The sequence below is a fragment of the Tamandua tetradactyla genome, chromosome 13 (assembly GCF_023851605.1).
Source record: "Tamandua tetradactyla isolate mTamTet1 chromosome 13, mTamTet1.pri, whole genome shotgun sequence".
Lineage (NCBI taxonomy): Eukaryota > Metazoa > Chordata > Mammalia > Pilosa > Myrmecophagidae > Tamandua > Tamandua tetradactyla.
Window position 1 is genome coordinate 79,216,460 of NC_135339.1, and position 27,052 is coordinate 79,243,511.

The window sequence follows — 27,052 nt, forward strand, 5'->3', positions numbered from 1 at the left end:
GCAATATGAATTCTCTGCTACTTTTGACATTTCGTGGCCTAGCCAATGTAGTCAGGACAGAGGGAATGATGCCGCGTTAGAAATGAGACACACTGTGGACAGACCCCACGCTTCGCTCTCCACCTGCCTCTGGCGAGTTACCTCCATCCTGCGCTGAGTCATAGCAATAACATTTCTAAAAAGGTTCCCTTAATAGTCGCTTTCAGCTGCCAGCTCCACCAGGGCACGTCCATCCTAACTGACTAAGGTGTAATGACATAGAATTTCAAACTCTGTAGTTCATATATCCACGGTCTCCTCAGACGAAAGACTAACAGTCTTACTCAAGTAAAGCAGTGTAAGTGGCAGTTTGGGATGTGAATTATAGGTCCCTGAGAACGAAATGATTTTCAAACTTAGTAAGAAAAGAAATTTCATGACAAAAAAACAAAGACTAAGAATACCTGAAAATCCTGGGTAAAATAACTAACTGACTCTCTTCTCTGTATCCAGAACAGTATAATAAAAAAGTGTATTTTCAGATGCCCAAGCCCCTTTTCACTTAGATTCTGAAAGAAATTAGGTTGCTCCTAGTCATGCATCTAACCTTTGTAAATCCCTCTGTTTCTAGCTCAGTGCATCAAGACTGAAAATTCTCCCACACCAGTTCTAGCTTCTTAAATGTATAAAGAGCTGAGGAAATGCTACAGTCTAGTTCATCTGTCACCCTCAACTACAAGGTCCTTCATTTATTCAAAAATCCCAATTTCTGAATGACACAAAGGCTGAGAGCCACCCCCCATAAAAAGACAGCCCTGGGGTCTGAAAGATTTCCTGTTAGTGCTGCAGCCTCTGAACTAATAAGGAAGATGCGATTAAAACCCTATACCATTCTGCAGTGGCTGTAACCAATGAGCTTGTTTTTGTGTAATCTATGTAAGTGATCACTAATCCCTCATTGTACTGGCCCCTAGTAAACTCAAGAGCCAGATTTCAGGCACATGGTCAGGAAATGGGCAAGGGCAGAGCAAATATGTACTGGGCATATCAATCTATACTCTCACTTTCCTTTGCCCATTTTCCTCATTCTCTTAATTTACCAATTTATCATGTTATGTTTTATGCATTTATGTAAATATCCTAATTTTCTTCTGGATTGAGACATAATAAATAACCTACTAAACATACAAATGATGAGAGGATAGCCGATATGGCCAGGGGCACAGGAAATAGACAGAACAGAAGAAGTATGTATTTGGGTTCGAAGTTTCAGAATGAGTAGGTCCCTAATTCTTCAAATGAAAGCACTTTTAAAAGCCCCCAGACTCTAAGATGGATGATAACATAGTAAGAATGAAAGAAACTGGCTACCGGAGGTCAAGTAAACAGAAACTAGGAGAAGATTCTTGCTATAAGATCTAGGCAAGAGCCTAAAACACAAAATACATATAATTACAACAAAAGCATATGTATTTGAGAAAAAAGTCTGGAATTACATACCTCTATTGCACTTTTCTAAGACTTTTCTCTGTTCCAGAACTTCTGCATTTAAAACAGCTTTTTCTTGCTTAACTTTATTTACCTGAAAATGTGAGATTTTGAGAGGAGAAAACACCCAAAATTGTAAAACATTTCATGTAGTGAAGAGTGGCACTCAAATTTCCATTCAACTTTCAACATGAAGTTACAATTTAAAGTAGAAAGGGGCTTCCCTGGGTTAGTAAGTTGTTCTTAAAGCTTCAAAGGTAGTTATTTATGATAGTATGTACATTTGGTACAGAACTTATTTTCATATTCTAATTGCCATTGCATCAGTTTCTAAACATAACAATGTTCTAGCCATCCAGTGAAAATGATTAATGTTTTAATGCAAAAATCCAATTAGAAATCACCCAGAAAACATACCTGAGTCATTACGTCAAGACTGAATACTCAATTAAGGTATTCATTTTAAACTTTGGTGAGTTTTGCTTAAATAAAATGCATATTAAAAATACATATGAAAATGTTTCCTCCAAAATTAAATTTCTGAAATAACTTTTGGTGTCTATCAACAGAAGAGAATGCCAGAGAGCAGTTAAAAAGAAAGAAAGAAAGAAGAGAATGTAAAGTTGCACATATCCAGGTAGATAAATCTCAAATACATTATGTTGGAAAAAAATGCTGGTACATTTATATAGTTTTAAAACACTCAAAATAACTTTTTTTACTATATACCATTTATGGATACAAGTACGTACATAGGAAAAACAGAAATATACATATTGGAATGATGAATGATGGATGGCTCTTTAGGGAGATGGGGCAGGGAGTGAGGCGAATGCAATTGGAGAGAGGTACACAGAGGGCTTCAACACTTAGCTTCATGGATTAAGCTGGGTCGAGGTTTATGGACATTCCCAATTTTGTTCTTTAGATGCCTGTAGATGCCTGAAATAGGCGTAATAAAAAATAACCTTTGAAATGGCTTTCAAAACATCTCAAAGTGGGAGGGAAGAGAATCACCAATAAATGGAGGAATAGAGCACATCACAATGTGCTTCTTTTCAGTCTCCTATGGGCACCATCATGAAACAAACAAGGATAGGGGTCCTGAAAGGGGATTGGAATCTATCACCACCTCCAGAGAGTCTGTAAGTTGGTTTCTGTAGTGTAAGTTACATATTTTCTGTTTAGTTTTGAGCTAAAATTAGTAACTGGTATATACTGCCCACAAGGAATGGCCCTTCTAAAATATCATCATCGGGCAGACCACGGTGGCTCAGCCGGCAAGAACGCTTGCCTGCCATGCCAGAGGACCTGGGTTCGATTCCTGGTGCCTGCCCATGTTAAAAAAAAAAATATATATATATATATATATATATATATATCATCATCCTTCTTTCCATTACAATGTTTTGCAACAAGGAAAAACAGCTGGGGCTAGGAAGTCGTTGGACTGCTTCCAAACCTTTTTCATATCATGGCACTCATGCAAATGATAAAATCTGGTAGGACTGGGGTAACTGGATGAGGCTCTCATTAAGGGATCAACACCTTGGCATGTCTGGAAGCCACTGCAGGGATACCAAGGTGTTAGAGCCCCTTGGTTGAGAAGCTCCGGGCATCGCGATCTAAGAGCCGTTGACACAGAGGGCTTCAACACTTAGCTTTATGGTGACACAAGTTAAATCAAGATGAAAAGGTAGATAGATCCTTACTTGAAGCCTCACACAAAAAGAGGCAATGATATGCCCCTGTCCTTACAGATAGTTTGAAAAGAAAAAAAAAAAGATTCTCCAAACAGCCACTTGAACCCACTCTACCACCTACCATACTGCTTGCCTGGAGGGACCCAAGGGGACAGCCCTTCCCAGTGAACCAAGCAGCCACTGCAGAAGCAAAATACTCTCTTCTTTCTTCACCAGCAACAAAGTGTGCAACCTGGAGCAGTAGCTACCATTCTCATAAATCTGCCCTCACATAGCACAAAGTGGGGGACAATAGGGGTTACTTCAAGGCTATTTTAGTGTTTTACTTAAAGCCACAAAGTGGGTACAGGAATGATTATGATTTTACTCTCCATACCTTTGTGTATGTCTGAAACAGAGGGAAGAAAGGAAGATTCAAAGTGGCACATAGTTTTTATGTCAGAAATTAAATTAGCTTCAGCAGCAAGTTTTTAAATTTAGCCAGTCTTCAAACATCCTAAAAACACTAAAGCTCCTGCCTTCAGGCCTAAGATACATACTTCTTCAATTACTTCTACAAGTTTGCTCTTGAGATTTTCTAGTTCAATGGCTAATTTCTTCTTTTCCTCCTGAACAGATACAATTTGATCTCGAAGTTCTGCATTTTAAAAGAAAGAATAAAGAAAAATAAGAAAGATTTACTTTTAAAAGAAGAAATAATCTGGTCAAAAGAATTTTAAACGTTACCCATGTGCAGCTAATGGTCAAGGTTATTTAACAATTAAAAAGAAAAATGAGAAGCAAAGGTCACCCCCAACAAGCCATGGCTACTAATTTTACATCATGTAATCTCATTACATTGAATGTATCAGATATTGTTTCCTTGCATTCTATCAAACCCATATTCTTCTAGAAACTATCTGGCATTTTGGAAGTAGATTTTTTTTAAGCTTTCCATAATACAAATTAAGGCTTGGTACTAATTTCTTTTTTATTTCATAATGGCCATGGGCTCTTGTCACAATGCAATATAAACAAACAACTGGGCAGTTAATAATTTGGAGATTTTGATTTGAAGGAAAAAGTTCTGACCTGCTGCCAATTTATAGCCTTTAAACATTATTTGAACTGACTCAAAATATAACCTATTTGAAAGAAGGGTTAATTCCAGTAATTTTCTCTCCAGCGTTGTGGGTGTTTAGTTTCTTAATTTTATATATTTTTTTATTGGTATTTAATGAAAATGTGTTGCTAGAATGAAAATATTAGCAACTGGAAGTGCAAAAGCTTCTGATGTTCAAGTTTCTTCTACCACTCAAATGTTGAAAGATATACATGGATTATATATATTTATTTAACTTAGTGCATCTGTCAAAAGCCATACTCTGAAGTATTGAGTCTTAAGTTTATATTCTGGCCGGCTACTGTTTTATCATTTAGTTTTTAACTGCTTTTAATTTTTTACCCCTATCCAGGGGCAATAAGAAACCTGCTATGTGGTTACTTATAAATTAAGTCAAACTTTTAACATGAACCCAACTTGAAGGAGTTCTCAGAGACTTGGTTCTAAATCACCTTCTGCATTGACTGACTAATCCTGAAGGAAGGACAAGAGGTCATACTATTCGAGACTTAGAAGAGAAAACTATGAAAAAAAGGAAATCCTTTAACGTTCCTTCCACTCACCACCAATGTAAATTCTATTTTGTCTTAGTTAAGGGGCTGGAGGGTCAAGGAAAGATAGTGTTTGCATATCCTTTTATTTTCATACTTCCAGTTGAAATTTTATCTATCAAAAACTAATGACTATTGCTTTTGACAACTGCACTAAATTAAAACATTCCATTAGTTCTTAAGCCAAAACCTGCTTCCTTCTAGCTTTAACATCAACCATGTGTGTGTGTATATATATATATATATATGCATGAATAAATCTGTGTATTTAATAGATGTATCATGTAGTCTTGCCTTACAAGTACCATTTTCTGAACACAGTTGTTGAATACTGCAACTGCTTACAGCTCATGGCCTGAATCAGATGGGAAGTTCTTTGAGGGCAGAGACAGTGATTTGGAGAGTAATCTTCTCCAAAGATTCCAAAAGAGAATCAAACAAACAGGAGGTATTGACAACATATTTTATTCATTCTTTCTTGCATTTCTTAACACATAATCCATATTCTTAAGACGTTTATAGTCTAACCTGCTGTTTCTGTCAAGAATAAGCTTTCAAAAATATCTAATCCTAAACAAGGAAATAACTGATAAAGCATAGATATTGTATCCTCTTATAATGATTCTCAATCAGGCTGTACCCTAGGCCAACTAAAACAGAAATTTTGGGGATGGAACCCAGGTATCATCAGTATTTTTAGATGTTCCCACATGACTACAACATACAGCCAGGGTTGAGAAGCACTATCCTAACAGGAACAAAAATATACTCAATAATTCAGCTAAGAGTCCCACCTTTGATTTGCTTCTGACACTGTACTGAGACACAAGTTTCGGCAGCACCCTCTGTGTCTGTAGCTGAATCTTCATCATCAATATTTATCTCTTCAGTTATCACATCTGGTCCCAGCTTGGCCATGTACAACATGCTGATTCTTTTCAATGTTTTATTTTCTTTATTTAGCTAAGACAAAATATAAAAATGGTGATTTTAACAGCAGTCAAATGAGTATCTTGGATTTTTTAAACAATAGACAAATCAAATGCATCTTTGTCTTACATCTCCATCAATATTCACAGCAGGAACTAACAATTAGCAGATTCCTTAAATGAGGTTCTATTTACACTTCTTAATATTATTACTTAAAGCTTATTACTTTAAGTAAGACCTGATGGCTGGATGACAGCCAGCAGCATATGATAATGCTAGTTATAACTGATAAGAAATGCAGGAGGAATTAAAATAAAATACACACGTACAGATAAATCAATATTCAATTTCTCCATAGTCATTAACAGTCTTAATTAAAGTAGTTTATTTCAAGCGAATGTTTTGTTGGTATGCTGTGAATACCTTTTAAATGTTTGCTTGCCCAATACCCGTTCTTTTCTGGACACTGCTGCTCCTCTTTATCGTTCCATATGATTTCTATCGGAACAACCATGCTCTCAAATAATATGCCCCATCCCTTTAGCCATAGATAATTAATCCAGAGATAAGGCATATGACCCAAGCTTGGGTAATCAGATTTGTTCTCTAGGAATTTGGAGGCTGGAATAGACAGAAGAGTTTCTTTCCACAAGTCTGGATATACAGGGGCTACTGGCCACCACATGCTACCACTGGAGGGAGGGACAGAGGAGGGGAGTCTGGTGAGAAGCCGAAGATGAAGCTGACAAGAGAGGAGCAGCGGAAAGCAATGGAGGGAGGGTTTCCCACAGGGTTCCAGTCTCTGGTTCCAGTCCATTCCAGAACTGTTCCTAGCTCACAGATTCTATGGGATATGCCAATATCTCTCCTAAGCAATTCTCACCTTTTTTTTTCTTTTCGTTTAAGGTAGTTTGGGATGCATTTCTACTATCTGTACATAAGCCTTCTAATACATGGTAGAAGGAAGTTCAAAATGAGTTTCTAGTATAGCTACAAGAATTTCAATTCATGATAGAAAAAAGAAATTAATAAATTAAAATTCATTAATTTATATATTACTCTTTGATGTGGAAATTAGTTGATCTTTAGCTCTAGTTACTCAACTTGAATCACCTTTCTTTAATATGTTTAGTGCATTTAGACCTTAGTTCAAAGCACAAAGACTAAAGTCCTTTTAGGATTTGTAAACAAATTCAAAAAAGGAAAATGTTTTTCCTTAGGTTTCTCTTCTCAAGATTGAAAAATAAAAGGTCTTCTCTTACTTGAGCACATGAAAGTACTTAGTAGATGGTTAACGTAGTATAAAATGTAAGGCACAAAAATGCAAAATTTTTTTTACTAATGGCTGTCGAGACAAACTCTGAATTTAATAATTAGCACTGGAAATAAATACAAACCAAAACAGAATTCTCTGGAAAACTAATTGGCCTTCCCTACCGAGAACCTCCCACTAGACTAAGAGGTGCAGTATGGCATTAGGCTGGTTTTGGCCATTCATTCGTGCTTGTAATTAGGGCCCCTTGGGGTTTCTCACAGGGAAAGCCCAGCCTACTTCAATCTGGGAGATCTGATTCTTATCCCAAAAACAGGGAACCTAAATGTACTCAGGGGGTAGGGTCTGGAGTTCAGGAAGTACCCCTGACCTCTGGAGGATCAGGAAGAATCTCTTGGAAATTACTAAGAACCCTTCCATGGGTCCTTCCTGGGAAGCCTGGGGAGCCTGATTCAGGGAAATCAGACACAGCCCTTTATCCCGTCCCCAGCCCACAGCTCCAGCTTCTAGCTCCACAAATTACATCCAGCATTCAGGGACCAGAGAGGAGGCCCATAATTTCTCAGTCCCTCTCCCTCAAAATGGAAAATTCAGACAGGTTTTCTTTGTCTAAAGTCATGACCCTTTCTGTGAATTCTCCAATCATGCCATCTTTTCCATGGGTAAGAAGAAAATACCAATTTTAGAAAAAAGTGGGAGAACTCAAGGCTTAATTTACAACCCTGCCTCCTAATCTATTAAAAATCTCAACGCCCAAACCCCCCCCCCCCCCCCCCCCCCCCGCCGAAGACCAAAATTTCTGGAGCAGAGCCCTAGCATAGTACTTTTTCAGAGCTTCCCAGGTGATTCTACGGTACAGCAAGACTAGGGTCAGCATGTAGAATAAAGCAATGCTTCACGATACATTTCTATAAAATCAGTATAGCAGACAGTTAAGACTCTAGCTCTGCTATGATATCGTGTCTCTGCCTCTAGGACTAACCTATTCTTTCAGTGTCTCGGTTTTCTAATCACCAAACTGGAGATAAAAATAATCTCTATCCCACAGGGCAACATGAGGATTAGATGAGATATTATATAGATAGTACTGAATAAAGTGTCTGAAATACAGAAAGCATTCAGTAAGTATTAATTATTAATAGTAACAAAAGAGCCTTAGTTTTATGTCTAATCTTCCTTTGAAAACCATTTATCAACTAGTTTTCTTCAACCAAGTTTTCATCTATGCTTTCTTTTTTTGTAGGATAGTCATGAAAAAGTGAAAATATTAATTTTTACCATCTGATAATATATAACTTCCCAAGTATAGCAGAAATACTTGACAACTAAATGGTGACCAATTCTGCCCTCAAAAGAGTTTAATGCCTCTACCAAACCAAGTGCCAAAATCTACCAGCTGCTATCTGGAGGCTGTAGTACAACTACTCTATTTAACTAAGGTTAAAGCTCAAAAAATAAGCCAGGTAGTAGTTTTCATAATACTCCTCTGAAACACCATTTTCAAATTTAAAAGAAGAAATATACGATTCACATACACGAGGTCATGAATACATACTAATTGGAAATTTTTGAGAACTCTGAATCCACAAATTTCGGTTAAGAATTTCACTACAGTTACTTTTCCAGTTAGAGGTTAAGGGTACACTACTTGTTTCTTGAAACCTTTCTATCTTAATAAGTTGCAAGGTAAGAATAACTATTTTATAACCTATAGTAACCAAACTTTCCACTATATTCAAATGCAAATGGAGTTTTTATATTAAACACACTTTAATGAATATTTGAAGGTACAAAATAAGCAAGTTAGACTGTCTTAAATGTGGTTTACATTTATCGGTTTAACCCACATATTTTAGCAAAGCAAAGGGTCCGCACCTGCTTGTAAGAATATTATAAGGCCAAACTACATCATAAAAATCAAACATTCTACTGCTATTAATTTGATGGCAAAAATCTACAAAAATAAGTATCACAGATACCTTGCTGCTCAAAATGGAACCTACTTTCAAAAATGCCAATTGGGAGCTAAAACATTCATTTATTGGTCATTCATATAACAAAGCTTTCAAATTTCGCAAAGCTGTCGTATCGTCCACATCCAAAAAGCATACCTACAGTGTTTGACTGAATATGTCTTTTTTGCTCATTTTTTATTTCAGGCCTAATTCATAGTGTGTCCTCATAAACTGTATCCATTTTCAAAAAAAGCTTCTTAAAGAACAAGTAGTAAATCGTGAAGTTAAAGGGTCCTATTGTAAAAACTAAAATTTTAAAATGACCTTAGAGATTATGTAATACAATGACTTCTAACCAGGGAAGACTCTAACAGTCACTGGGCAGTTTTTCCAATATATTCCTGCCTGGACCATATCCCTAGGACCAGTGGGTCTGAGTTATTAAGAAGCCAATCCTAGTTCACTCTGACATTTAGGAAAAGACAATATAGCCCAGAGAGATGAATTCTCTTGGCCAAAGTCACCTGCTAATAAAGGGAAGGGGTGGGATGACAAATTTAAAAGAGGGCCATATATGGACAATGATTGCCACCCAATTCCATCCCAGTCCTAACTCTGGTCCATCCTGTCTTTTAAGATGAGACAACTGCAGCCAAAAGAGGGGAACGAACATGTGCAAAGGCCCAAATGCCCAAAACAACATAACTGGAAATAAAAACTATATATACACTGCTTCTAAAACTGCTGTTCTTTCCACAAACTCTTCCAGTCTTAGAAGTCAGTGCTCTCACTCTTGGATGCACTATTGCAATAGGAATACTTGTTAATGACAAGAAAAGACAGCCAGAGACTGTTCTTAGACACTAGAAGACCCAGAGTAGCTAGTACGCTCCAAGTACATTTTTCTCTACCTGTTCCAAAAGGGGAAATAAAAGGGAATTAACATAGTGCTATGGACTAGTGAACTCCAGTGATTTTCAGCAGACTAAGATGAAATGAGAGTACCTGCATTATTTTTGTTTTTAAAGCAATGGCTTGTATTGCTACGTACTTTTCGGACAAGAAACAGAAGAGAAGTTCCATACACAAATTCACGTACTTAGTTAAGTTCTGTGAATATCTTATGAATTATAATACAGCGTCGCTATGCAAACAATTCAGCAAATACCTCCAGCAAGCACACTGCTATAGATCTGTTTATTTATTTACCAGCAGTAGGATTTTAGTCACATCCAAAGAAATACTTCCAAAGGGGGAGACAGGAGAGAAGAAACATAACCAGCATTAGTAATGAAATTTGGTCGAAAATTGCTATAATCCATTTTCTGATGAAGTGGTTCAGATGCATTTTACCCAACCCAAAATACATAAGACAGAGATAAAAACATTCTTTAATAATAATGTACTTCTGATGAGACAGAACATAGAAAATTACACACTTGGTAAATTCATCAGCTAGAAGCAATCAGTGGAGCACTAGAGGTCACCTTTCACATGCCCTCATTTTGCTTTCACAAATAATCACCTGAAATGCAAGGCTCGAGGCTGACTTTTCATCTGATTCAAATATGAAACACTCACTACTCTTTTAAGTCACATCAGGTTAGTTTTAAACTTGGTCACCATTTAAACCAAATGTAAATACATTTGGAAAGTCCAGTTTAACAGACTACTCTGGGACTATATTTCCCAGACAAAAAAGCACAAAAGCTGAAACACACACATACAGATGCTTTTTTCTGAAAAATAAAAATAACATTTCCTTTAAGGCAGATATTTACATAATCATATTCTAAGATTCTGAGATCTTATGATGCTTCCCTCTCATCTCAGTAGATAACTGATAGATTCAGCTGAGTAAACAACTGATTACGGAACTAGAAAAGCAAAAAAAAGATTAAAAGCCACTGTTTAGAAAAGCCAGACGAAATAAAAAAGCTCAGGTAAAATTTCTACATTAGAATACCCACCTTTGTTGCCAAAGCTTCAGCACTTTCTCGACAAGTCTTCTCTATTTCAAGATGGTTCTGCATAAAATTAACTTCCTCTATAACCATGTGAGAAACTAGGAATGAGGGGAAAAAATCACATCATTCAAAGATTAGTCAGCTATTCCAGAAGCCTACGCATCTTATCCCATGACTAAGAATACTTCAATTCTTTAGCTGGCCAGATCTTCAACTATAACTGAAAAAAAGTTCTTGAAAAGCTATCTAATTAAATCTTAGCTAATATTTTAACATAAAGAGTAAAAAAAAGAAAATGAAATTTTACTGCTGTTAAATTTTAAGAGAGCTACTTAGGAGACTTTATAAATAGTGCCTATTTTTGATGTAACTATATACACATCCACAGAAATATCTGCTAAATTAAACAAAAGAATCTCATAAATAAAGAGAAGCGGCAAACATATGGTTTCCTAGCAGGATATAAAACATGGCTCCAACTAGGAAACTTAGCTAATAAGAAATAAAAGAAAAATAAATCTTCAATTGATTTCTTCACTACAGCAACAATGTGGCAGCTTAGCTAAGGCAAGGAGTGCAATATTACAACATTGCAATATATTTATTAGTGACAAAGTAGCCACTAACTATTGTTTAATAAACTCCAGGGCAGAAAATCAAAGCAGCAATATTTATATACCATGTGATGATGAGAGCAGATGTAATCAATTGTTTCTTGCATCATAAATGGTCAGGAAGAGTAGAAAAATAAAATTTTACTTGCTATTTTATCAATTCACAAAAAATAATAATTTTTGGATTCCTAGTAACTGGTTTATATAAATTGAGGTTTAAATGTACAAAGTAATTTCGAACTTGAATTCTGATTTGAAAAGCCTACTAATTCCTCCCTCCCATATTTCCAGTTAAAAGAAAATGCTCAATCGCTTCTCGGCCTTTTGGCTAAGATCAAGTGTAGTATCTGTTCTTATCAGTTTAATATCTGATACGTCCTCTGTCCGAGGACAATATATTAAATGGATTTTTGGAGCAGGGAGATGGAGTAGGAGCTTGCTCCGTCCACTCCACGCATCGACCTGGTATTGCAGTACTTCCAGGAACGGTGCACCAAAAAAAAAAGAAAATGCTCAAAATCTCAAACCTAACTATAGCCATGTATACTTATTGGTAGATTTGGCTTAAAAAAAAAAATTTAAAGGACACCCAAACATGAAACCCAACAAAGTTAAGCAAAGAGCATTGGGCTCACATACCAGAAAGAGAGATTACTTTTGCTTCATTTAAGCATAATTAACCTGCAATTATGATTAAACTCGGGGGAAAAAAATGTCTCTCCAAATTAAATACAAAAAATGTATTACTTCCTAAGTCTGTCCAAAGTTCTTACTATGTTAATATTCAAATTCATAAAGCAGCACTAAATGGCCAGAAACATCTCTAACCTTGACATTTTTTTTTCAGGGGTAATAATAATCTGCAGCAAATGCAGGCCAACCAAAAACCACTTAACTAATTAGTAGTTGCAGTCACCGAGAAAAACATGAATCAACACTGTTATTACAAGTGGCACATTTGAGTGGCATCTAATTATGACTTGATGAGCACGATACTTGCATTATCAACATTACTACCGCATCCCATCAGGGCCTAAAAGCTGCTGATGGCATTGACTTCGAGAAACTCCCACTCAATGGTACAGCAGCACCCAACAATCGGCTTGGCAGGGGCCCCCCTCGCTAAATGACACGTTAAGTGTAATTACTGGTAGACATTGTAAATAAACAGGATTGGAAGTGAAAATTGTACCAAGTGCATAAGACACAATCTGACACATTGGAAGTGGCAGCCTTAATTGAGAGTTTCTTTGACTGCTCAAGATCATTTCAACTGCATTTCTCAGAGGACAGTGATTATAGCTGTGGAGGCAGACGGCATAATGGTATCAGCACTGCTGACAGAGCAGTGAATTAAATTGTATCTGCTGTTGTGTGAAAGCCTTGATGAGAGGTACAGATGCCTTAGTGGTCTTATCATTATAACACAATGGCCATGTTGTCATCAACCTTTCTGGCTCCAATTGAAAAGAAATGATTGTGTGTTGAAGCCCCCCCCCCCACCCCTTCCTCACCACCCCCCCATCTCCTCTTCTATCTCTTGTTCTGAATAGAACCAATTTTCAGAGAGCTATGAAATCACGCAATAGGCCCTAAAATGCAGCTGCTTGGCATACAAACGGGTCCCCATTAAACTGGAATCACACACAATATGTGTTTATGCCAGAAGAACAAATAGAAGCTGAACAGAGGCCAAGTTTATTCACACACACAAAGCCCATGTAGCTCTTCATCAATATAATTGCCTTTTATATTGTAGTTTAAATAATAGGCTCTATTATTTCCTTAAAATCCTAATATTCCAGGCATTTTATCACTGTGTTTACAAGGTGGGTTCTTCAAAAATGTGAGGGAAAGAGAAAAGAAACCTATACAATTTTTACAACATCAAATATGACTTTGAATTTTTAGCCTTAACTACTTGACATCTTCTGCCACAATCTGGTATTTCCACTATCATAACAAAAACATAAACACTCTGCATTTTTCATAGGAATTTGACTTTTTATTCAATAACATTCTTACTCACAGAAGAGTAAGAAAATTTATTCTGCAGTAGTGAGGTTTAGGCCCAGCAAAAAAGGAAAAAACAAAAAAAAAACAAAAAAAAAGACATTCATTTTCTAAATCTTTTGTAAAAGGTGTCATGTAATTTAACTTGATAAACTTAACGAGGTGACACTTGCCCACATTTTCTCCAATACTGACACAGTACACTCCAGCAGGTGGGATTTTTATCTTTCTCACACAGAGAACAGTGGAAACTAAAAATTGTGCCTTAATTTTAGTTTAAGAAATTATCCCCAGGCTAAATTAGTAGCACAAGAACCTAATTACCAATTTTCTTGGTTCAGAAAGGAAGAACATATTTCAAAGGGCATTTATAGCTTTAAAAAACATAACCTCGTTTCCGAAACCAAAAGTCAGATCAAATGACCACAAACAAATTTTTTTTTGATATGTGTATTTATTTATACCTTTCAAAGGCTAAAAGTTTTAAAAGTCTTTTAGCTGTTCATTTAATGATTTGCCTTATGGAGCTGAACTTGGACTATCTAGTAATCTCCATAATCCATGGCTGCTACTCCTATAACATTTTCATATTTGAATGACAAAAGTTTTAAAAAAGAAAAAAGATGATATTAAAATAAAGTGATGAGGTGCACGGGTGGTTCAGTGGTAGAATGCTTACCTTCTATGCGGGAGATCCAGGTTTGATTCCTGGACCATGCATCCCAATAAATAAATAAATAAATAAATAAATAAATAAAGTGATCTAATGATATGCTTACGTTAAAAAAAAAAGAAAAATCCTTATCTTTTAGAGATATATATTAAAATAATTACAGATAAAATGATCTATGACTAAATTTAGTCTCAAAAATTCATAGAGGAGGGTGAGAGTGAGCATGAATGTCTGGATGTACAAATGAAACCAGATTGACTGGTAAAGTTAGATGATGGGCACGTGGGAGTTCATCATACTATTTTCTCACTTTTGTGTAAGTTTAAAATTTTCCTCACAATAAAAGTTTCTTTAAGGGCCCTGAGAACTCAAAGAAGTATAATCCTAAGAGTACATCTCATTGCTTCTTTTAGTCTGCTTGAATTAGCAAAGTTTGTCTTCCCCCTCCAATGACCTCAAAGCATGTGTACATGTACTTGCCATCACAGTACATATCACATTGTAGAGTAACTTTTTTTTTTTATTTGTTTTGGTCTTCTACTGAGCATGAGCATTAGAGCAGGGATTCTGTTTTACCGTATTTGATTCTCTTGCACGTAGTATAATATACTGTACAAAGCAGGTACTCAAAAAGGTTTGTTGAATGACTGAAAAAGTGTATCAGGTCTAAGTTCATCTCCTTTTAGAAGAATAATCCCTATAGTACTGCATTGCTTAGAAAACAACCACCATCACCATTTATTGAACTTGACTGTGTATCCACTGTGTGCTAAACCCTTTACAAGTGTCGTCCCATAAATCCTCACAGTAATCTATGAGGTAGGTATCATCACAGAAATTTTATATTTGAGAAAACTGAGGACCAAAACAAATCACATATCCCAAATCAAAGCCATTTCTAGGTGACTCCAATTTTCTACGTTTCTTTCTAATTCATCATATTTAAAGGTGACGTGATTGACATTGCTTTCTGAGCACAACTCCTCTCCATCCAGCCAATTCCCAGCAATATCTGGGTGCAGGATGCCTCTAAAGCATATATGGGGAACATTCCACAAGTTCTTCTTCAACTCAGATTACTCAGAAAGGTTTTCAAGTAGTAACAAATGGTCTTGAAAGTTGGCATGTACGCAGGGAAACTGCTGTGCCCTAAAACAGAACAAAGGGCCTGATGTTTTAGCCTGAAAGAAATGAAAAGATCTTATTTACTTCTTTCTCAGCTGTCTTTCTAGGGAACATGGCTTTGCTATGTGGTTGTGCAGGAAGACTGCAGGTGAGGCTCAGGACGAGCTGAGAGTGAGGCAAGAATGGCCTGGAAATACGGATAAAATCAGCTACGAAGAGCATGCGAAGTTGGGGAGAAGAGAACCCTATGGCCTCTCAAAGCTTGCTCTGGAATCTTATTCAGTTACCCTTCCTACATGTCAAGAACCAGGCTTTGTAGGCAAACATTGCACAGAGACAGATTTCAACTCAGCACAAAAATAAACTTTCCCCCAGAGCCACCCAAATGGGAAGTCTGGTGTCTGGGAACTAATTCACTGCAGGTGAATGATATAAACTCTTTATGTTGGAGGCCATCAGGCACTGGAAAGCTCAGCAGATGGAATGGGGGTAGCAGCAGCTAACACTTACTGATCACTTACTATACCTAGGCACTGGGTTAGGCACTTTTTACATGGATTATCTCATTTAATCCTCAAAATGACCTATGAGGGAAGGTCATTGAACCTAGTTTTAATAATGGAGAAATTTGCTCAAGATACATGGATTCATACCAGCTGATGCATGGCTTCATTCCCTTCTGAATACGGAATTCTAACATTCTCTTCGAAAGCTATTCACTATTCAGATATAGTTTTTTAACAAATATTGCTTTGAGACTGAGAAAAGGGTTAAAACCCTGTTTGGTTGGCATCTAAACTTAGAATTTATGAATAAACTTGGTAAAATTAAGATGAAATGACTACAACAATTGAGATTGTTTCATTAACTTTTAAACTGATCCTTTCAGGCTTTAATTCAAGCTGCTCATAAGGAAAAATGCATATTTTTTAAGCTATCAGAGGTATTCAGAAGAGATAAAGAAAGGGAAAAGAGAAATGGCAGATGAAAGCAAAGTTTGCATGTTACTCTAAAGGTTGTCGGGGGAAGTTGTTTCTATTTATTTGTATAATACAGGCGGCAAAATCCCTACTACCTACCTGGACCAAAACAACTGAAAAGTCCAAGCATAAGAACTTGAACCATAGCCACTGCACACAATATGCTAACCTGATATCGATAATCCATGCACATTAATTGATAACAATGCCAATGATAAAGCTCCTTCCAATGTGGTCTGGTGTCGGCATAAGGGCACTCCATTAATCCTGCATTAGGGAAGGACAAAGTCCTATGCTGCTGCAGTTCATACATTCACAAGTAAGAGCTATTTCTGCCTTCCCAGATAAGTGATATCAACAATATCCCCTTAGTTTTTATTATAGCCAGACACTGAAAAATAAATTGGCCTATTAAAATTTCACTATAATGCTGCATTTGGATGGCTGTTTCTCCTTCAATCAGAATAAATGTCTTGTTGCATAGTTACCAAGTCAACACTTTACGATATAATCAAACAGATGGACTGCTACGGCGTCTGGAGAATGAAGGAGAAAGGCTTTGTTTCCAAGGCACTGGGCCACTTCCCCTACTAAAGGCTACCCTTTTCCCATGATGCATTTCTGGGTGTGATCAGCTGTGCTCTCTCAGGGGTAAAGTAACAACAGATTGACATCACAAGAAAAAGTAACGGCAAAAATTTAGAAGAAGATTATGGGGAATTAGCCATTTCGTGAGAATGTAACTTTCCTCACTGAGAGGGCAATTTCAAAAATTTTCAAATTCTTAAAAATGTGTAAGCTCTCTTAACTTGTAATTCCATTTCTATGAATCAGCCTAAGAAACTAATCAGGCCACTGTAAAGATGTATGCATAAAAATACTTGCCAACACATTATTTATAATGGCTAAAAAAAGAGAGATAATTCACCTGTCAGTGAAGGAATACTTAAATGAATTATGGTACTATAATACAATGCTATGGGCAACAACTAAAACCAATATACATCTCTACTGACATGTACAGATGACCTTAATAAACTATTTACTGAAAAAAGGAGGTTACAAAACTGAATGCAAAGTATACATACATATTATACAGATAAAAGACAAGGAAAGTAGGGCATTATGTAAGATTCTACAAAGGTTCCACGCACTAGGGTAACTTTTCAGAAGTTACACCCTCCAGATGGGTCTCTGGACCAGATATGTCCTGAAATGCAGAGGAACCAGCCTCTCTAGAACATCAGCTAGTTCCATCTCCCTAGCCTGTATCAGTGATAGCTCCTTTCAACAGGAAAACGTTAGAAAGGGCATAACCCAAATACCTCTAAACAGTGGGAAAAAGATCAAAGGTCACGGTGGAGTTATACAGAGAAGATAGGGTTTAACAAATGAGTATGACTGCTGAATCATTATATTGATATTTTGTTAGTGTCCAGTATCTTAGAGCAGCTAGAAATAAAAATCCAAAATTGTGGAATTGTAACCCACACCAAATTGAAATCTGTACAAAACTAACTGCTGCAATGTGCTTTGAAATCTACTGTCTTTTTGTATATATATGTTATTTTTCAGAAAAAAAGAAAAAAAATATTTCTTTTAGCCTCCAGTGGTTTGGAGCAGCTAGAATGAAAAATCTGAACTAGTAGAATAATAACCCATAACAAACTCTGTAATCTGTTCTGTAGCTACTTGTTGAATGCAGTGGGAAAATCATTGCTTTTTCTTTCTTTTCTTTGTATATATTATATATATTATATATAATAAGTATATATTATACTCAACAATAAAAAAAGTAAAAAAAAGTAATGGAGCATTGAGACAAGATGAAATCCTAGACTTAAGAGTTCACATTCCCTTCAATAAACAGACAACTGAGACTTAAAAAAAAAAAAGACAAGGAAGGATAGACTAAAAATTATTAAATTAGATTTTCTCAAAGAATCAAGATAAGTAATTTTTCTTCTCCTTTAATTTTTATGCATAGGGAACAAAAGTTACAACAAAAACAAAATCTGTTTTGTAATAAAACACACATAAAATAATAATGCTCACTCTATTATTTTAAAAATCATGGTAATGTCAGGCATTTCGTAGGAAAATCAAAAGATGATTTCTGCTTTCTTGACTGGATGCTCAATGCATCAGCAACTAAACATAAGGCAAATGTCTACCCCATAATCCCAAAACATATAATCCCTAAAATATTATAACAAGTGTTACAATTCATTTCAAAGAAATGCTTACGTACTTTTCTGAAATTCCTCCAGTTTTTTAACAGCTTCATCTCGTTCTTGCCTAATTTTGTCACACTGAAATGAGGAAAGTAAAATGAAATGTTAAATTTGTATCACAATTTTAAGTTTATGAAGGCAAGCAACAGCAAATTTACAGATAACCGCAATTTTCTGAAAAGGAAAAAAAATTGAAAAACCTTTAAAAAATGAAAATGGTCACATGGTAAGTATACCATTGTATCTGGCCAGTTTTCTCAGACTTTCCAAAATAATAAGCCACCTTACTGCTCATTATCTCCTCAGTAACAGACCAATTTAACATCCTTGAGTTAAAATGTCTGTGCCTCTTGCTAAATAGGTATTTTGCCAATGCAGTGAAGACCCCACTTATCTGTAGGTCAGATTCCCAACAGCTTCAACTATCCGAGCACTGGTGCACCCTTGGCAGTGAATGGAAAGACCACCGAGAGAAGGCAAATGGCTGCCATACATTCCATGCACTCTGTCACCTAGGGAAAAATCACCTTTGTGTCCTTAGACTTCTGAATAGAAGGAGGTAGCAAATTAAAAGGAGAGAGGATAAACTATTTCACAAGAAGCAGGTATCATTATACACACTGATTTTTAATTTTAAAAAGTTGGGAAGAGCAACCAGCTCAGCCCCGAGCGACCCCGAGCGCCGCGATTGCAGAATGAATTGCCAAGCATCCAGGCAGTTTGCTGGAGCCATTTCATGAGCTGGAACATATCTCTTTATTGTGTAAAACTTTTTTGTAGGTTCAAGGTAGAATCATCTCCCTCCATCTTGGATTTGTTCTTCTAAACCAATGCAAATGTACTAAGAAACAATGATCAGACTTCCGGAGAAGATGGCGGCTTAGTAAGACGCGCGGGTCTTAGTTCCTCCTCCACAAAAGCAACTAAAGAAACAGAAACAATACGAAACAGCTCCTCGAGTCACGACAGAGACCAAAAAGACAACGTACCCCATTCTGGAACGGCTGAACGGGCAGGGAGAATCTGCTGTGGTGAGATACCCGAGGGGCACGCGTTTTCCCGGCCGGGGCGGCTGGCGACTGGGGTCCCCTCCACGCACGTGGCTCCCCAGTCTGACTGGGAACGTTGGATAGCGGGGCCCTCCCGCCACGCTTGGCGTCTCGGGCCAGCTGGGCAATTTGGACCGGCACTCCCCCAAGCCGCGGCGGCCGGCGACCCCCCCCTCCACACAAGGTTTCCCGGGCCGACTGCGAGATTTGGATTGGCAAGTTAAAGGAGCCACAGCACCTTTTACTGGTGGGACCCGCAGACAGACGAGCGCCACGAGTGCCACCTACTGGGCAGGAAAAGAAAAACAGAGCCCAGAGATTTCACAGAAAAACCTTTCAACCAGCCGGGTCCCACACCCAGGGAAATCTGATCAAATGCCCAGACACCAGCAGAAAATAATGGATGACGCTCGGAAAATTGAAGATATGGCCCAGTCAAAGGAACAAACCAATAATTCAAATGAGATACAGGAGCTGAGACAACTAATGCTGAATATACGAACAGAAATGGAAAAACTCTTCAAAAACCAAATCAATAAATTGAGGGAGGACATGAAGAAGACATGGGCTGAACAAAAAGAGGAAACAGAAAATCTGAAAAAACAAATCACAGAACTTATGGGAGTGAAGGACAAAGAAGAAAAAATGGAAAAAACAGTGGATACCTACAATGGTAGATCTAAAGAGACAGAAGCTACAATTAGTGAACTGGAGGATGGAACATCTGAATTCCAAAAAGAAACAGAAACTATAGGGAAAAGAATGGAAAAACTTGAGCAGGGAATCAGGGAACTGAATGACAATATGAAGCGCACAAATATACGTGTTGTGGGTGTCCCAGAAGGAGAAGAGAAGGGAAAAGGAGGAGAAAAACTAATGGAAGAAATTATCACTGAAAATTTCCCAACTCTTATGAAAGACCTAAAATTACAGATCCAAGAAGTGCAGCGCACCCCAAAGAGATTAGACCCAAATAGGCATTCTCCAAGACACTTACTAGTTAGAATGTCAGAGGTCAAAGAGAAAGAGAGGATCTTGAAAGCAGCAAGAGAAAAACAATCTGTCACATACAAGGGAAACCCAATAAGACTATGTGTAGATTTCTCAGCAGAAACCATGGAAGCTAGAAGACAGTGGGATGACATATTTAAATTACTAAAAGAGAAAAACTGCCAACCAAGACTTCTATATCCAGCAAAATTGTCCTTCAAAAATGAAGGAGAAAGTAAAACATTTATAGACAAAAAGTCACTGAGAGAATTTGTGACCAAGAGACCAGCTCTGCAAGAAATACTGAAGGGAGCACTAGAGTCAGATACGAAAAGACAGAAGAGAGAGGTATGGAGTAAAGTGTAGAAAGAAGGAAAATCAGATATGATATATATAATACAAAAGCCAAAATGGTAGAGGAAAATATTACCCAAATAGTAATAACACTAAAAGTTAATGGACTGAATTTCCCAATCAAAAGACATAGAATGGCAGAATGGATTACGACCCAGCAATACCACTGCTAGGTATCTACTCAAAGGACTTAAGGGCAAAGACACAGACCGACATTTGCACACCAGTGTTTATAGCAGCATTATCTACAATTGCAAAGAGATGGAAACAGCCAAAATGTCCATCAACAGACGAGTGGCTAAACAAACTGTGGCATATACCTACGATGGAATATTATGCAGCTTTAAGACAGACTAAACTTATGAAGCATGTAATAACATGGATGGACCTAGAGAACATTATGCTGAGTGAATCTAGCCAAAAACTAAAGGAAAATACTGTATGGTCCCACTGATGTGAACCGACATTCGAGAATCAGCTTGGAATATATCACTGGTAACAGAGACCAGCAGGAGTTAGAAACAGGGTAAGATAATGGGTAATTGGAGCTGAAGGGATAAAGACTGTGCAATAGGACTAGATACAAAAACTCAAAAATGGACAGCGCAATAATACCTAAGTGTAATGTAACTATGTTGGAACACTGAATGAAGCTGCACCTGAAATATAGTTGTTTGTTTGTTTGTAAAAAAAAAAAGTTGGGAAGACTCACTGAAAAGACTTTAGGAAGCAAGACCATAAAAGGAAAAAATAACCATTAAAGCATGGTTATTTTTAGGGCATCTGGAATATAAACAAAATGTCTCTCATTTCAGTCTTAAAGGTAATAATAAATGTTAACAAAATACAATATTTATCATGAGGACTGAATCAGTATGTTCTGAATTTCACAAAACTGGAAGTATAACACATTTTAGAGATAAGACCATCAAAAGTACCTAAAGCTGGGCGGACCACGGTGGCTCAGCAGGCAAGAATGCTTGCCTGCCATGCCAGAGGACCCGGGTTCGATTCCCAATGCCTGCCCATGTTAAAAAATAAATAAAAAATTCTAAAAAAAAAGTACCTAAAACTGAGAAGTGATTTAGCTATTGGAGTGATAATTAAAATTTTAATTTCTGGGAATATCAGGAAATATGATTACCTTAAGAGTGCCACATGGATAAGGCACAACTTCAAATTATATTATATTCCTTGCATGCCAGATAAATATATTGAGATTTTAGGCTTTTGGATATTCCCCTCCCCCCTCTTTTATTTTATTAGAGAAGTTGTGGGCTTACAGAACAATTTTGCATAAATACAGGATTGCCATAAATCATGCATAAAATATAAGACTGCCATATACCACTTGTAATAGCTAGGTTTAGGCATCAACTTGGCCAGGTGACGGTACCCAGTTGTTCTGTAGCTGGGAACTTAAATCATCAGCATGTGAAATTCATCTAGGCTGATTACATCTGTGGTTGGCTAAGAGGAGTGTCTTCCACAATGAGTGAGGCTTAAAAGGAGAGGTCAGAAGAAAGAAAAACAGCTCAGCACAGCAAAAGGCAGCTCAGAGTTCACTCTGAACCACACATGTTTGGAGACCCAGCAAGAAACCACCCTCGGGAAAGTCGTGTGAACCCAGAAGCCAGGAGGAAAGGCCAGCAGACATCACATTGTGCCTTCCCAAGTGACAGAGAAAGCCAGAGGAAAGCAAGCTGTCTTTCCCCTGTAAAGAACTGTAAATCTCTAACTAGATAAATCCCCTTTATAAAAGCCAGTCCATTTCTGGTGTATGGCATTCTGGTAGCATCAGCAAACTAAAACTCCTTGCATTAACACCTCACATTGGTATATTTGTTACAATTAATGAAGGCACATTTTTATAACTGTACTATTAACTATATTCCATGGTTTAACTTGGCATTTACTGTTTGTATTGTGTTGATCCACGGATTTTTTTTGGGGGGGGGGCAGGGGGTGCATGGTGCAGGAATTGAACCCAGGTCTCTCCCACATGGAAGGTGAGCATTCTCCCACCCATGCACCCTAGATTCATGGATTTCTTTTTTCATTTTTATTCTAACATATATGCATATAAACTAACCAAAGTTTCCCCTTTTAATCAAACACTTAATTATGTAATTCAGTGCTGCTAATTGCATTCACAATGTTATACTATTACTAACATCCATTAATAAAACTTTTCCATATCCCAGATAAACTCTGCAACTTTTGATTCTTTTAACTCCCTATTCTCTATACCCACCCTATCTCCTGGTAATCTATATTCTATATTCTAACTCTATGAGTTTGTTTATTCTTTCACATCAGTGAGACCACACAGTATTCATCCTTTTATGTCTGGCTTATTTCACACAACATGATGTCATCAAGGTAATTTCATGCTGTCACATGTATCAGAACTTCATTCCTTTTTAGGACTGAATAATATTCCATTGTGTATACATACCACATTTTATTTGTCATTCTTCAGTTCATGGACACAGGTTGCTTCCATCTTTTGGCAATTGTGAACATCAGTGCACAAATATCTGTCAAGTCATTGCTTTCAATTCTTTGGGGTATTTACTTCGAAGTGGGATTGATATGGTAATTCTATACTTGACTTTCTGAGGAACTGCCAAACTGTCTTTCACAGCAGCTGTACCATTTTACATTAACACCAGCAATGAATGAGTATTCCTGTTTCTCCACATCCACTTTAATACCTGCAGCTTTCTATTTTTTTTTATAATAAGAGCCATTCCAGTAAGTATGAATGATAGCTCATTTCCCTAATGGCTAATACTATTGAGCATCTTTTCATGTGCTTATAGCCATTTGTGTATCTTCTTTAAAGAAATGTCTATTTTTCTTTGAAAAAAAATGCCTATTCAAAGCGTTTTCCCCATTTTTTAATTGGGATGTTTGACTTTTATTGTTGAACTGAGCAGGATTTCTTTATACATTCTGAATATTAAACCCCTAGGAGAAATGCAGTTCCCAAAATTTTTTCACATTGTATAGACTGATATTTTACTTTCATGATAAAGTCCTTTGAGGCACAGAAGTTTTGAATTTTAATGAAGTCCTATTTGTTGTCCTTTGTTGCATATGCTTTGGGTGTGAAGTCTAAGAAACCACTACCTAACACAAGGTCCTGAAGATGCTGCCTTATATTTTGTTTTACAAATTTGATGGTTTTGGCTCTTTATCTTTAACCCAGTCTGAGTTAATTTTTTTATAAGTAGTACTCTTTTTTTTTTTTTTCTGTTAATGGAGACCCAGTTTTCCCAGCACCATTTGTGGAAGAGATTTTTCTTTTCCAATGGAGTGGTCTGTGCCCCCTTGTGAAAAATCTTTAGCCATAAATGTGAGGATTGATTTCTGAGATCTCAATGCAACTCTATTGATCTACATATATATATCTGTCCTTGTGCCAGTACCAGGCTGTTTTGATTATTGTGGCTTTATAGTAAGTTTAAAATCAGAAAGTATGAGTCCTTCAATTTCATTATTCTTTTTTCAAGATCACTTTGGCTATTCAGGACTCCTTACCCTTCCACATACATTTGATAATTGGCTTTTCCAGTTCTGCAAAGTAGCCTATTCAGAATTTTGATTGGGATTGCACTGAATCTATAAATTTCTTTGAGTATGACTGACAATGATATTTAGTCTCCAAATCCATAAACAAAGAATGCCCTTCCATTTATTTAGGACTTCTATGATTTCTTTTAGAAATATCTTGAAGTTCTCTGTTTACAAGTCCTTTATACCCTTGGTAAGATTTAGTCCTTGATATCTGATTCTTTTAGTTGCTAATGCAAATGGAACTTTTTAGTGATTTCTCTTTCTGGTTGTTCACTGCTTAGAAATGCTACTGATCTGGGGGGTATTCTTCCAATTCACCACTACTGAATTCATTTTTTAGCTTTAGGAGCTTCATTGTGGGGTTTTAGGATTTTCTGTATATAGGATCATATCACTTACAAATAGGGAAAGTTTACCTATTCTTTTCCAATATGGATGTCTTTTATTTCTTGTCCTTACTTAATTGCTACAACTAGAACTTCTGGTAAAAATAATGAATAACAGTGGAGACAATGGGCATCCTTTTATTGTTCCTGACCTCAGAGGGAAAGTTTTCAGCCTTTCACCCGTATGATGCCATGGGTTTTTCATATAGGCTCTTTATCACGTTGAGAAAGGTTCCTTCTAGTCCCAATTTTCAATATGCTTTTATAAAGAAAGGGTTCTGGGTTTTATCAAATACCTTTTCTATATCAATTGAGATATGTGGTTCTTTTCCTTCATTCTGTTAATGTAGTGTATTACATTAATTGATTTTCTTATAGTAAACCACCCTTGTATACCTGGGATAAAATCCACTTGATCATGGTATATAATTCTTGTGATATGTTCTGGGATTCAATTTGCCAGTCATTTGTTGAGGATTCTTGCATCTATATTCATAAGAGATGTTGGTCTGTAATTTTCTTTCTTGCACATCTTTACCTGGCTTTGATATGAGGGTGATGCTGGCCTTATAGAATGAATTAGGCACTGTTCCTCTGTCTACAACTTTTTGGAAGAATGTGAGCAGAACTGGAGTCAATTCTTCTTGGAATATTTGGTAAACCTCCTCTTTGATGCCATCTGGTTCTGGATTTTTCTTTGTTGGGAGGTATTTGATTACTGATTCAATCTCTTTACTACTTATTGGTTTGTTGAGATTTTCTATTTCTTCTTATGTCAGTACAGATAGTTAATGTTTCTAGGAATTTGTCCATTTCACTTAGGTTATCTAATATGTTTGTGTACAGTTGTTCATAGTATCCTGTTATAGCCCTTTTTATTTAAGTGGAGTTGACAGTAATATCCTCCTTTTCATTTCTGATTTTAGTCATTTGTGTCCTCTCTTTTCTTCATCAGTCTAGCTAATTGTTTGTCAACTTTATGGCTCTTTTCAAAGAACCAACTTTTGGTTTTGTTCATTCTCTCTATTTATTCTCCATTTAATTTATCTCTGCTCTAATCCTTGTTATTCTATTCCTCTTTTTGCTTAGCATTTAGTTTGCTCTTCTTCTAGTTCTTCCAGTTTTGAGGTTAGGTCTCTATTTTACTGTAAGAATTTACAGCTCTAAATTTCCATCTCATCATTGTCTCTGCTGTACCCTACAAGTTATGGTATGTTGCATTTTCATTTTCATTTGCCTAAAGATATTTCTTAATTTTGCTTGTGATTTCCTCTTTAACCCATTGGTTGTTAAAGAGTACGTTGTTTAATTTCCATATATTTGAGAGTTTTCCATTTCTCTCTCTGTTGTTGATTCCTAGCTTCATTCCATATGATCAGGAAACATACATTGTATAATTTCAGTATTTTTTAATTTATGAGACTTATTAAGTGATGTCAGATATGGTCTATCTTGGAGATTGATCCATGTATATACTTAAGAAAAATATCTATTCTGTTGTTGTTAATGAAGTGTTGTCTATATGTCTGTTAGATCTAGTTGGCTTAGATCTAGTTGGTTCGTTCAATTCTTTTACCTCCTTATTAATCTTTGGCTTAGGTGTTCTTTTCATTATTGAATGTGGTGTATTTAAGTCTCCTAGTATTAATGGAGAACCATCTTTCTCCTTTTAAATCTGTTAATGTTTGCTTCATTTATTTTGGAGCTATAATGTCAGGTGTAAATATATTTATCTTTTTATGTCTTCCTGTTGAATTGATCCCTTCATCAGTATATAATAACCATTTTTGTCCCTCATAACTGTTTCTGACTTCAAGTCTATTTTATCTGATATTAGTAAAGTTACCCAATGTGCTGGTTTGAAAGGATTTATGCACCCTAGAAAAGCCATGCTTTAATCCTAATTCAATCTTGTGGGAGCAACCACTTCTCTTAAACCCTACTCAGAGCTCTGTACCGGGAACTTGATTAGATTATCCCCACAGAGATGAGGCTCGCCACATTGTGGGTATTAACTTTTGAACAGAAGGAGCTGTGACTCCACGAACTCCATGTGGGTCTTGATTAGTTTACTGGAATCCTTTAAAAGAGGAAACATTTTGGA

General features: G+C 36.6%; 2 protein-coding genes and 1 non-coding gene across 6 annotated transcripts in view; 2 read left to right on the top strand and 1 right to left on the bottom strand.

Annotated features, from left to right (window-relative positions):
- The window catches only part of ENO4 (enolase 4), a 91,351-nt gene extending 89,157 nt beyond the window's left edge, over window positions 1-2,194 (top strand). For all 4 annotated transcript variants that reach the window (XM_077126143.1, XM_077126147.1, XM_077126148.1 and 1 more), the window contains one exon: window positions 2,037-2,194. In XM_077126143.1, the coding sequence (XP_076982258.1) occupies window positions 2,037-2,179 (143 nt within the window). In that variant the 3' untranslated portion in view covers window positions 2,180-2,194. The remainder of the gene's footprint in view (window positions 1-2,036) is intronic.
- The window catches only part of SHTN1 (shootin 1), a 105,514-nt gene that overhangs the window by 50,810 nt on the left and 27,652 nt on the right, over window positions 1-27,052 (bottom strand). The window contains exons 3-7 of the mRNA XM_077126150.1: window positions 18,605-18,665; window positions 10,952-11,046; window positions 5,618-5,786; window positions 3,710-3,807; window positions 1,480-1,561 (exon numbers count right to left, since the gene is read on the bottom strand). Coding sequence (XP_076982265.1) covers window positions 1,480-1,561; window positions 3,710-3,807; window positions 5,618-5,786; window positions 10,952-11,046; window positions 18,605-18,665 — 505 coding nt within the window. The remainder of the gene's footprint in view (window positions 1-1,479; window positions 1,562-3,709; window positions 3,808-5,617; window positions 5,787-10,951; window positions 11,047-18,604; window positions 18,666-27,052) is intronic.
- On the top strand, window positions 11,871-12,061 carry LOC143654648 (U2 spliceosomal RNA). Its single transcript, XR_013161853.1, has one exon. It is a non-coding gene; the product is annotated as a U2 spliceosomal RNA (small nuclear RNA).